Source organism: Camelus ferus, chromosome 8 (assembly GCF_009834535.1).
Source record: "Camelus ferus isolate YT-003-E chromosome 8, BCGSAC_Cfer_1.0, whole genome shotgun sequence".
Lineage (NCBI taxonomy): Eukaryota > Metazoa > Chordata > Mammalia > Artiodactyla > Camelidae > Camelus > Camelus ferus.
The window spans coordinates 35,241,582-35,254,978 of NC_045703.1; the positions used below are offsets into that span (position 1 = coordinate 35,241,582).

The following is a 13,397-nucleotide window of genomic DNA, read 5'->3' on the forward strand; positions in this document are numbered from 1 at the left end:
TTGCCACGTTGTTATTGTAAGGGGAAAAGATCAAATACGTGAAGGGCATTTCACACAAAATTTCTCTGTGTCAGCAGTCATAATAGCTGCAATGGATTGTTGGAACCAGAACAACTCTGGGCTTATTCTTGCTTTGTGAGGACCTACTTAAGATAATTAGAATTTGGGCATCTTGTTAAATCCATTTTACATTATTTGGCTTGGCTTAAGCATAATGCCAAATAGGCTACCTCAGATATATGTTAGGGCATACAGGCAGAGAAATGATCAAATTGCTATCTGAATTAATCAAGAATAAACTGTATTTATTGATTAGATCAACATTTAGGACCATTTTGCTCTCTAAGCTGTGTAGAGTAAGACAAAAGAATGGGAAGGAAAACTGGATTAGGAAAGTTAGTGGAGGAGAAGAGAAAAGTAAGGCTTTTAGGGGAAATGAGGCTTAATAGGGCCATTCAGTAACATCCTGAGAACTGAATTGTGGGTAAGCTGTGTACTATTCGGCAGCTGCTGAGGGGAGCTCATGGTTTTGCCGTACGGAAAGTGCCATGCTGTTGAATTGGGCCAAGTGCAGCTTAAAGATTTAAGGGCGCTGGCAGTGCTCTGTCTGCTGTGTTTGCAGCACAGTGAACCAGAGGGAGCGTGGCTTGAGAGATCACCCACAGATATCTGAAAGTACAGGCTTATTTGTCCAAGGGAGGGTGTGTGTGTGTGTGTGTGTGTGTGTGTGTGTGTGTGTGTGTGTCGTGTGTTTTGTGGTGGGGACAGTGAGGGAGTCAGGGTTTGTCATTTTGGTAAATTCTTGAGCCTATAATGGCCGTTGTTTCACTCAGCATTTTCAGCATCTTCCAAACTTAATCGTTCAGACACCACCTTCAACAATTTTTGCCTTATCCATTTACTTTTCTTTTTAACTTACTTTTAAACTTAAATGTATTTTAAATAGGAACTTTATATATTTGTCGAATCTCAGAGTTCATGGTCTAGTTACAGTGTTTTCTAATGTACATTGAAATAAGTATATAAAATTAGCGTAAAAGCTACCGAACTGTGGCCCACTTAAAATTGAGAAAAGCTCCTTTCACCTAATTTTAGCTCTTTTTGCAGAGCTGGGGAGGCGGGCGCACAGAATGCCGAAGGTAGACGCTTAAGGGGAAACCCAAAGCCTGGGCTCTCTGGTGGGATTTTCTAGATAGATTTAAGATGGTAGATGGGAGTTAGGTCTCCCTTTGGGTTATCAGCCTAAAACAAGTTTGGGTTAGACTTTAGTTAAGTTTCCGTCCTTCCTTCCTTCCTTTGAAAAACTACTGAGTATCTTTTAGGCTACAGAAGTTTCTAGGCCTTGTGAGTGTTCTTCTCCATTATTTTCCTGGCAGAAACTTTTTCTCAAAAATTCTAAACTTGCTTTGGCTTCAAATAAGGGGGAATAAAGTTTCTCCTTGCTCATTTTGGTGATGAGATCCACTGTATCAGTGCCTAAGCGCACTATCCAGTGAGCTGCCTTTTATCTGTTAGGCGCACACTGCTAATCCCTGTGATGCAGAGAGGAGGCTATGGTCCCTCTTCTGTGAGGTGCGGCATGAACAGCTGAAACAGTCCCGTGTGATACAGGTATCGGCCAGGTACAGGAGATGTTAACTCTTTGGGGAGAGCAGCAAAGGCCTTAGTAGCTGGTATAGCAGTAGCACTTTGAGTGCATGCCATGAGGAATGCAGCACACAGTGTGTGCCGCCATGAGTGCCACGGCCTTTTCTCCTCAGGCAGTCTTCGTAAATCTTTGTAGTTCAGCAGAATTTCTGTGGATTCTTCCTTGGCCCACATGTATTCTAACAAGAATGTTTTAAGTGTGTGGTAACTCACAGCCTTGCTGCCCTAACACCCTCACATGAATTTGAAGCAATAACTAGGGAAACTTCAGTAACAGCTGGCATATTGAGATGGCATCATTCCCAAAACAACATCTTAATGAGGGCTGTGCTTCGGGAGCAACTCTTCTTGTTTAAATACACTCAGGTACGTCCTGTGTAACTGGAAGCAATGTGGCAGAAGTGGTTGGGATCATAGCATGAGTCCTGCATTGTGAGGGTCTCTGGAGCAGCTCTGACCGTCTCAGTGGCTCCACACCTGGGTACGGGAGTCATCTGCATAAGGCAGGAGAAAGAGAAGAAAGCCCATCAGCCTTAGCCCCTTTTAGGGAATGCGTGTACAGAATCTGAGGTGGAGATTCTAGTCTTTACAAAGCTTCTAACCCATCCCTCCATAACGCAGGCCATCCTCTTACCCACCTAGAACTTGAGCCACACATTCAGAAACCAGTAGTCGAGAGATCTTCAACTCTATGCATGTAGGGGTCAATTAGAGGAGAAACGTCAAGCTAGTTCTCACTCTGAGTGCCTAAAACCCCCACAGTGCTAACTGCACTGATGGCTGCATCCAATCTTAGACTTTTGGGGACTTAATATATATAGGCTTTTTCCTTTCCTCTTCTCTTTTTTCTTTTTTAAATTAGCACACTTGTTCTCTGAAAAGAGCAAAAAATAAACCCTGGGGTGGGGGTGGTGGGTACTGAACATTACTTCAGACCCAGCCATGTCTCTTCGTTGCCAGAGACCACACCCCACCTCAGACATAACCACAGAAGACTATTGCTTTTGGCCAGATCTCTGACCTTGAAGGATCCAGCCAGCCGCCTTGAAGCTTTGGGTGCTAGACATAATACGGGTAGAGTCCAAGAGTTATTTCTATTTTATATATTTTATTTAGCATGACTATATTAATTTTTTTATTCATCACAAGGTCTACTCTTGAAGTAAATCGAAAATGGCTTCACAAAACCACTGCCACTGAGTTCTATGTATATATTGTCTAAAGCACATTCAAAACTATGAAGAGTACTAGAATTTATGGCAGCATCCACAAGGGATGCCATGTGGCCTTTCTTTTGGACATATACCAAGTTGAGAATGTGGATTGATCTCCAAAGTGTGTTAAGTGCTTAGTTTTCTTTCTTCTGAATGTGATGAAGCAGATTTTCCTTGGAAAAATAGTTTGTGTTCAGCTGGGGAGGTTGATTTTTCTCCATCGTTTTCTCCCTTTAATAATTGAAAACTACTGTTCATTATTTACATAAAACTGTCTTTTTCTGGTCTGCTTTCTATAACCTTTCCCCTCTGAAGAATTTTAAGAATTCCCTGACTTTCCTCTGGGGGATTTTATGCCTGCTTTATCCCAGATGTGGGACATAGACTAGGCTGAGGGTTTTCTTTCTTTCTTTTTTAAATGTTCTTACTTTGAACGACGTTCTTTTAACCTGTGAGCAAAGCTGCCACTAGAAAAAAAAAAAAGGGATTTTCAAGAAAATTAAGTAGTTAAGAAAATATGTGAGCTTAGTTTAAATGTCTGGCTTACTGAATGACACAAATCCCATATGTGAAATGAAAAAGTAGACAGTAGTTTCAGATAATAACGGGAAAATGCACACGTGTTCTTTCAGCCTTTTAATTCTGGAATTTTATTTTCTGAATGAAGGCATGTCAGTTTCTAGTCCCAGCAGCCCCGCGTCTGATCTTGCCCTGCACGCCTGCTGATGTCAGCCCAGGGAGCTCATGGGCTTAGCAGATGTTTACCCTGCTTTTGTCTTCGTAGTCCCCACCTTCTGCTGACACAAAGAGGATATTTAGCCTTACTCATAATATTTTGTCTGCTCACATTCTTATAAATGTATTGATCCTAATCCTTGGTTCAGAATGGGGAATGTCAAAAAGAGGGGAGAAATTAGAGTGAAGGAAGCTGTGTTAAAAAAGACAGGCTTTTCCTACTTTTTTTCCTAATGTCCATTTAGATTCCCAGATGGCATTCACCACTAACTTTTGGTTATTGTGGTTTTCATATTAATGTCCAAAAATACTATAAAATCGAAACTTTTTTTGTGTGATAAAATGTGAGAAGAATGCCAAGGAGAGTTTTCTTCCCTACTGGAGCAAATATTATACTGTTTTCCCAAGTCCAAAGTTCTGTTTTCCACAGTGAATACATCTGATGTATCATGTGTGATTAATTAGTTAATTAAATGATTAAATTTTAGTAAGTTTCTTCTGATTTTCCAATTTTTGTTGTATTTTTTAAAAATCTAAATTCATAAGCTTAATTTTCATAGTAAGCAAGCTACCTATCATGTTTCCTACTTCACCATTGTTCCCTGGTTGACACATCCTCTTCTTTTTTCCCTCCTGTAGGATCTTTCGAAGATGGTTTGGCTGCCTTGGAAATTTGGAGATCTGATGCCACGATGAGGACTCACACACGGGGGGCTCCCAGTGTGTTTTTCATATATTTGTTTTGCTTTGTGTCCGCCTACATCACTGACGAGAACCCAGAAGTCATGATTCCCTTCACCAATGCCAACTATGACGACCACCCAATGCTGTACTTCTCCAGGGCAGAGGTGGCCGAGCTCCAGCTCAGGGCTGCTAGCTCGCACGAGCACATTGCCGCCCGGCTCACCGAGGCCGTGCACACCATGCTCTCCAGCCCTTTGGAGTACCTCCCACCCTGGGATCCCAAGGAGTACAGTGCCCGCTGGAACGAAATTTACGGCAACAACTTGGGTGCCTTGGCAATGTTCTGTGTGCTGTATCCTGAGAACATTGAAGCCCGAGATATGGCCAAAGACTACATGGAGAGGATGGCAGCTCAGCCTAGTTGGTAGATTTTTGTCTTTTTCTTCTTACTGTATTAACTCTGAAATTTAAAGAAATGAATTCATAGTCAGATGAAATCTCAGAGGCCAAATTTTCACATACTTTGTGTGTGTGTATGTGAGTGAAGGGGATGTTATTTGTGCTGTCAATGGCTTATGAATGGTCCCTAGTTTCAAAAGACCTAGTAACTTCTATGTTTAAAGTTAGAAGGAAAATATTTAGATACAACCTAACCAAAGAAAAAACTAATTTGAGTAAATAGTATCATGACTGTTGAGATTTCTTTCCCCCTTGTTTAACAGGCGTGCATTACCATCATCTGGCCTTAGGTTCTGATTGACTCGCGAACGGCTAACACCTTTTGTCAGCAAGAGATTTCGATTAAGATTTATTTGCATTTGAGGACAATTAGGAGCTAAAAGTAATGTGATAGGATTAACTGGCAATTTATAAACAAGATCTTATCCAATAATCAGCAAATTGCCCAAACCTGCAGGAAAACCAATGTTGTGGTATAATTATGTGAAGAATTCTAATTATGTAATAATTTACTTCCAGAAGTTCAGATTTGAGGACACATTTCCTGTCTCTTCTTGATTAGCTTAAATTTATTTTGTTTATAATTAATGTGTCTACCTGCTTCCAAAAGTATGGGATGAATTAATTAAACAAGGGATTCTGTGGGTATTCTTACTTAACCTGTGTTTTAATTTACAATCATGGTCCAGTTACACTAAAAAATTACAAATTATATGAAATATCCTTTTAAAATTACATAGGCTTGTAGGTTTAGAGAGAGCTCATTTTTAAATGCTTAGAAAAATCAGTGAATACATTTAATGCTGTGATGAATTACCTCTCCCATACCATAGGGGTGAAGAATGGTAGCTTACAAGCTTCCTGAATTCTGCCTATATAGTAAATAAATTTAATTCTTCCTAAATTTCTGCCAGTATGGTAAAGAATGCTGTTTGCATATTCAGTTTGAAGAATTTTTTAGAATTTCTTAATGAAAAGATTATGAAAGAGTTGGCATTAAATCCATATCAGAGCTAATATTTTTAAGGTTTATTATTAGGTATGTGTAATCATTTTGAAGCTTACAATATTTTAGGTTGAAAAGAACCTTTTTGTTTGGTTTGTTTCAAAGCTGAGTCATGTGTGCAGTAGTTTCTGATTTTGACTGACCTCATTCTCTTCCTGACACCAAGAAAGAAAATAAAAATTGTATGAAAATTTGATATTTGAGCTATAAGTTTCTACTATCAAACATTACAGTTACTCACCTGACAATGTGCAACTAATTAAAAATGGCAACCATACTTATTTAGGAAAAAACCTTTGTTGTCTATGAGGATACTTTTAGGATTTTGGGGGGGGGGAAGGTAGGTAATTAGGCTTATTTATTTTTAATGGAAGTACTGGGGATTGAACCTAGGACCTCATGCATGCTAAACACATGCTCTACCACTTGAGCTATCCTCTACCCTACTAAGAGGGTACTGTTAAAGTCCTTTTTGTTTTAGATAGATAAGTGAAGTTTGACAGATTAAGATACTGATGAAAACGTTCCAGAAAGCCATCTATTTCATGAAAAAGTAGCTGTGAAGTGCCACTTTTTAATGGAGATTTTTTTTAGTACAAATACCATCACAGTAAGAGAATTATGCAAGACCAGTGCAATTTTATTATAATATGAAACATTCAGCTAAAAAAAAAAGACAAATGAACTTATTTACAAAAGAGAAATAGACTCACATACATAGAAAACAAACTTATGGTTACCAGGGGCGGAGGAGGGTGGGAAGGGATAAATTAGGAGTTAGAGATTTGCAGGTAACTAACTAATATATATAAAACAGATAAACAACAAGTTCATACTCAATATCTTGTAGTAACTTATGGTGAAAAAGAATATGAAAACGAGTATATGTATGCTTGTGTATGACTGAAGCATTATGCTGTATGTACATCAGAAATTGACACAGCATTGTAAACTGACTATACGTCAATAAAAAATACATATATACACAAAAAATATTTCAGGCATATAAATACCGGCTTGAATGAATGCTGTCATTAGAGAGGACTAGACTTCTTTGATAAAAGAAGGAAAATAAATAACTTTAAAATGATCATTTTCATATAGTTCTACAAGTTCAGACATGTGTAGAAATTTACTAGCAGACTAGTACTTTGTTCATGGCATTCCTGATAAAAATAGGTATAACTGTGTCATTATCCAGTAACCCAAAAGCCAGTTTGTGATTTAATAGAGCTGAACAGTTGGCTTCTTTCTCTCAACCTCCTAGAAGCTGAAGGTCAGAAATTGAGAATTTACCTTTATATCTGGTTTCTAGTTCTAGAAGTGATCCTAGCTACTGGAACATTTTATCTTTGCAAGTAATATTACTAGGTTGCACCTTTAAGTGATTTTATGGAAACTTTAACTTTTTAAGAGCTACCACACCCAACCCCTAGACTCTTAATCTTTTATTAAATTGTAGTTGAGTATAATCAATCACTTTTTGACAACTTAAAATACTGCTAAATGTTTTTATAGTTCAACTATCCCTATTTAAATCAACTAAACCATATGTCCCCACTTTGCTCAGAGAAGTGCATTGTGAGTGTTGTCATTGTTCTAGGATATCGGTCACCTGCATTTGGTTTCAGTGGAAAATAAAAGATTGACTCTGATTTATAAAAGAGATCAATAATTAATATTATGGAATTTTTTAAAAAGCTTCCTACAATGGCTTCATCAAACCTAATACTTTTACCATATTCTGTGAGGATCCTTTCTACTCTTGAAAACCAGTGACTAAATTGTGTTCATTCACTTGTTGAATTAACATTTAGTGAGCATCTGTTGTGTGTCGTGCACTGTGCTAAGTGCTGGGGATTCAGTGATTAAAAAAAATAGCCCAGTAAGTTTAAAATTTGCACCTAGAGTAAGGGCTGCAGATATTGGGTATTTGAACACTAAGCTAGGACTATATTCTCTGCTCAGAATTAAGTGGAAGGTTCACCTAATAAGGGGTTCATTAGTTTTTATTCATGAGTTACTTGAATGTTTGAGGATTAAATGAGATAATGTAAAGTCCTTAGCACAGTTCCTGTCACATAACAAGCTTTCAATAAATAAGAATAATGATAATTATCATTACTGGTAGTTTGCTTAGTACTTAGACTCTGTTTGGTTTGTAATTTGGTATATGTAGGCTATAAGGAAATAGTATTTGGGATTTATTTAGAGATTTTACTTATCTTTGTTCAAATTGCTCTCAAAACTAGAACATCTGTTTAACTCATAACATTTTCCTTTTGACTTTGTTCCATTAAAACTTTCAGCGATGCTCCCCTGAGCCCTTTTTCTTAGCATGTAAGACTTTGATGGTAACACCAATCAAGACAGCTTAGAGGAAAGTAACAATAATGTGTCTTTTGTCTGGTGTTAAAAAGAAAATAAAGAGCTAAGAGGTCACACTTACAGATTCACTTATTTAAAAATCTGTGGCCACTGGAAAAGAAAAGTTAAATGGAAGATATTAGCCAATTATATACTGATCGTGTATATACATCTGACCTAAAGTATTACAAAGTAGAAAGGGAATCTGACAGATTGATAATGGTGATAGTGGTAATTAAAAAATAACAACATGCAAAACTCTCTTCTCTTAAAATTATAACTCTGTGCATCACTGAGTACCCAGACTCAGGCACCACATGAGACATACCTACATACCTCCATATCTGCTTTTGCAGAGGTGAGCACATCCTCTCTCAGAAGCTCTCTCCCGTTTGTTCTTCTGCCTTCTGTTAATGCCATACATTCTTCATAACAGTAGAAGTAACAGGGTAATTTAATTGTTCTTAACTTAGTTCTGAAAATCAAATTTCAAAAGATACTATTTTAACCTGTGTATTTTTATAATGGTAAATTATTTTCAGCATCACCAATAATGTCTTTGACCTTTGAGGTAAGCTTTATTTCCCCAGTAGATCTCATCTTCCAAATGAGAAGTAGGATTTGGGTTACAGTTGGCTCTGTGTTATATAACAGCTTGGTTGGAACTTAACTATACAGTAGCTTTAAGAAAGCTTAATGAGCTGAGATCATAAATCTAGAGCTGGTAACAATAGAAAATGCATTTTATTACTCTTAAAGGCAGTTCACTTATTATATAATATCACCTAGTCACTAGAGCAAATTCGGTGTATGTCAGCTGGCAAAAGGGGGTATTCCTCATTTATAAATGGTTGCTTTCTGCATTCAGTCCTTATATGTTTAAAAAAGGAACACTTTTGGATTCCAAATAACTAAATATTCCCCATCAGTTTCTTTTCCTCAAGAACTTAAACTTCAAGGTGGGAAAATAATAAAAACAATTCTTAGTAGAAATTTAACACAGATTTCCAAAAAATCAATTTTTGGAGTTTTTGGAGTCAGCACGTACTGCTCTACTTTCCTAAAATTTTCATACGTATGTATGTTTTTATTTACTTATTTATACTTTTTTCCACTATACCTTTCTACCAAAAGATTAAGGAAACAAAATGCAATATTTAAATGAGAAGTAGGTGGGAAGAAAAGGAGGAAAAAAAGATCAGGGACGTCAGCTGGACTAGCAGTGAGGCAGTTGCTGAAATGCATGCTGTAGCCCATGAGGGGGCCACAGGTGGGCCCTGAGGTTTCTTAATAGCACAGAAAGCAAGCTCAGTTAGTTTTGAAGTATAGAATGTCCATGGGATTAAAAACAGATCAGTTAGTCTGTAGAAATACTGCTTTTGACCCACAGGTCAGAAAGAAGTTTCTCCAGGAATTTTCATGAAGAACCTTCCCAGTAGTTTCATGAACATCCTTCCCGTGCATGTGTGGTGAATTGCTCAGTGCTGGTTTTTTAATACTCGACTAGACTGAGGGCAGGAATGTTTTGCTCATGCATGTATCCCCCAGCACTTGGCACAGTATCAGGTAGATTTCCGTCCGGTGAATGAATGCTCTAGCATCCCTCAGTGGAGGATCTCCAAGGTGAAGTTCACTAAAACCAGGGTGGAGGTGGAGGGGATGGGCATATGGTTTAGCCCCAGACCACTTTTTTCCCCCTAGTCTAGCTTAGTCCTTCAGGAGAATTTTGCATATGTAGAGAAATGAGTTGACTGCAAATCTATCAGGCAGCTTTCCAATACACTGTGTATCTCAGCCAGGCTCATGACGGATGTGTTATGTGAGCTGCTCTGCCAGTTCTTACAGTGATCTTCTGTAGCTAAAAACAAACAGAACAAATAACTCAAATGATTATTGGAAAACATTTCACACCCTGAGTCATGTGAGAAAGATACAGGTAAGTTGCTCCTGTTTCACTTACTGTGGAGGGATGAATGCGTTGAACAAAGATTTAAGATAGGATTGTAACAGGAAGGATTTGTTGTCCAAGCTCTGTTGATGGAAGATAGTTATCCTGTGTGCATTTCTGAGCAACGGACCTTTCACAGCTTTTTTGTCTGGACATTGTAAAGCCTGGGAAAGGAAGGGGCCTAGCATAGAGTCCTTCGAGGCAGAACTGTACTTGTGTGTTGATTCTGCTCTTTTATTAGCCATGTGTCCTTTGGCAGGTTTTTAAACCTCTGTAAACCTCAGTTTCTTCATCTATAAAATGTAGATGATTCTTCCCACATTAAGCATGGTTATTCCAAGGATTACTTGAGATAATGCATGTAAAGCTTTTAGCATTATGTGCCTGACACATAGTTTTACTAAAAAGTTTATTTTTATTACACAGAAATAGGCAGCTTTATTCTTAATTTTCTTGATACAGAGTATTCCATTTTACCTACTATGTCAGTCTGGAGTTGTGTTTTTGAGAAGTATTTGTTTTGCATTATTCTTTCCCCCTTTCTTTATAGTATTTTTGCTTACTTATCATCAGAAAATAAATCACAGAGGAAAGGAATTACTTCACTCTTGCATTGGTGCCAGTCAGCTGCAGGAATTTAGAACTGGTGAGGGAAACAAAGAAAGCTGAACTTTTGAACAGAGAAGTAATTGTAATTTTATTCGCAACAGACTGTGTATTAAATCCTTGCCTGTGAATCACAAACTTCTGGAGAGTGACATCTGAGGGTGTATTAGCAAAATAAAATATCATAAAATAATAAAGAGAAAAAAAGGGAGAAAGGAAAGCCTCTGGCATATAGAGATGAACCAGTGTTTCCCTTCCTGTACATTCCAAAACGAAGAGTGTGCCCGTCTTCCTCAGCATGGCCTGCTGGGCTCCAAGTGTCGTTCCCTCCAGCTGTTTCGGACGCTTTTTACTTCACTAAATTGCACGTTAAGGCTGGGAATCAAAGAGGGAAGGATATAGCTGGGCTCCAATATGTGGAGCCACAGCACTGTGAGTAAAAAGATCAAGTTTTCCTCTCGTGACGTTACAATGGCGAAGACTGGGAAGTGTGGCCCAGAGCACACCTGGAGTCGATGGAGTCAAGGAAACAAACCCAGAGAACTCAGGCAAACAAATGCTGGCTCTCAGAAAACCCAGCCCCCAATTCCCCTGGCTTTTTCTCATTCATACTTTCCTTTCCTTCAGCCCTTTCCCCTACTCCTCTTTCTGCCCCTCTTTTTCTCTCTGTTCCTTTCATTCTGTGAACTAAAGAAAATGACTGCTTTTACCCTGCTTCAGATCTTTGGAAATAGAAGGCTAAAACTGATGACGACAGGGCTTTTTATGATGATCAGGTTCTTTAAAATTTACAGAAACTCATGTGTTAGGAACCTGACCTTTGGGAATTCCCTTCTTAAACGCCATTCAATAGGCAGGTTGTTGCCAGCATCATTCCAAATGAAGACATCAGGCAAGGATGGGGTCAGGTGACCTGTGGCAGGAGGGTATGAGTGAAGCAATGCTTGGGGAGAGGTCGTCAGAGGCACGAATTAGCTGAGCATCTCAGATTGTGGCTTTTCGATACACAACAAGCACACTCTTCTCCATCTATTTCAAATGCAAGTGAGGATGAGGTAGTTTTAATAATGCTGCTTTCAAACAACAAATTTGAGATATTTTATAACACCTTGAATCATATAGAATTGAAAAGAAATCCAAAGTTAGTTTTTTGTGGGATCTGTTTGTTGTTTGACTTTAACATTCAGTATTGGTACAACCCTCAACTGTCTCCATGATGAGTGATGCTCTCCCCTACCTCCTGCTCTTTTAGTGTCATTAGCTGCCTTTTTACTGAAAAATATATCATGGTCTTTCAGAGTTGCCTGAGGGAGCTGTGCTTAAGGCCAGAGGAATCTTCATCCCTTTTCTGATGGGGTTCTACGTCAGTGCCTCTCACCCCATATATACAGATACAGGAATGTATTAAATTCCGCACAGTCTTTACAATCTGGCTCTTACAGTTTTCTAACATTAAAAACTTGCCAAGCATCATGTTTAAATTTTGTGCCTTCTTTGCCCTGTATTTTCAGGGAAAATGTTGCTTGGCAAGTGCTGTATGTATATCCATATTACATTTCAATGATGCTTTACAATCATTGGTTAAAAGTTGCCTTTATCAAGTGAAATACAAATTCAGTTCTAAAACCACTCAAGATGTAGGGGCTTGCCGACATTAAGTTCTTCCTAATGCTGTGTGGGATATTTATAACTACTGGAGAACAGTAACGACATGAGTATGTCCGTGAGTCCCTTATAAAGTTGGTGGTTCTTTTTACCTTAGTTACCGTCAGAAGGCTTTTCTTCATCTCCTGCCGTCACCATCAAGGGAGCATGTTTTAGGCACACTTAACACAGCCTCTCTCATCAGTCCTTCCTTTTCCTCTCGAGTTCAGTGTGCTGGCTTAGGACAGCGGGAGCAGCCATAGTCAGGGGCCGGATCATTGCTTGTCCCACGTAAGCCTGTGGTTTACAAGTTTTCTGTGTGGATGGCTTGGAGGAGAGGAATCAAGAGGAGGGGAACTAAGTAGGAACTTATGGTATTAGTCTAGGGAGGAAGTGAAGACCGCAATTAAGACAGAGTGGGCAGAAGGAGTGAATGTAAGAGACATTTACGACAGAATCCATACAGAGGCGGACTGGATATCAGACATTGTTTCTCAAAGTATGGATCCTTCATCAGAATCATGTAGGTGTTCTTAGAAAGAAAGATCCCTGGGCCTGACCCAGACTCAGTGAATCCCAATCACTTGGAGTAGACCAAAGATGCCGCGGGTTTAGCAAGTCCCCCGCGTGGCTCTGAGGCACACTAAAATTTAAATAGTGACCGGAAGGGAGGTGTGACGCATGGGACTTGGTTTTTGTCTTGGACGAATGGCCGCACTGTGAAGCCCAGATGAGAGAAGGATATAGAAGAGAGTGGGCTTGTGGGAGAGGAAAGGTAGTTCACTTTTTTATGTGACTTTTCTTCTCTCCACTTTGTCTCACTTTGTTGATATCACCAGCTGTGTGGACAGATGAATTTCAAAGCTCTTTCTCTGTTATCATTACAAGGGCTCATAGATTCCCTTGGCAGATGCCTTGGTATATATTTATTAGTATAATTTTTAGGGCCTCTTGGCCATATCTGTTAATTCTTATACGTTCACTGTTCTGCGGCTTTCACACCAGCCCACTCCTTACCTCCAACCGTTTTTCTCCTCCCGCCCCTTTATTCAGTGCTTCACTCTCGCTACTCTATGAATGCATTTTG

General features: G+C 38.9%; 1 protein-coding gene across 7 annotated transcripts in view; it reads left to right on the top strand.

Annotated features, from left to right (window-relative positions):
- DSE (dermatan sulfate epimerase) overlaps window positions 1–13,397 on the top strand; it is a 61,911-nt gene that overhangs the window by 21,044 nt on the left and 27,470 nt on the right. For 5 of the 7 annotated variants that reach the window (XM_014566353.2, XM_032484746.1, XM_032484745.1 and 2 more), the window contains one exon: window positions 4,236–4,704. The exons of 1 other annotated variant lie outside the window; for it this stretch is intronic. In XM_014566353.2, the coding sequence (XP_014421839.1) occupies window positions 4,289–4,704 (416 nt within the window). In that variant the 5' untranslated portion in view covers window positions 4,236–4,288. Of the gene's footprint in view, window positions 1–4,235; window positions 4,705–13,397 lie in introns of those variants that run through there. One more of the 7 variants, XM_014566354.2, reaches the window with a different exon arrangement.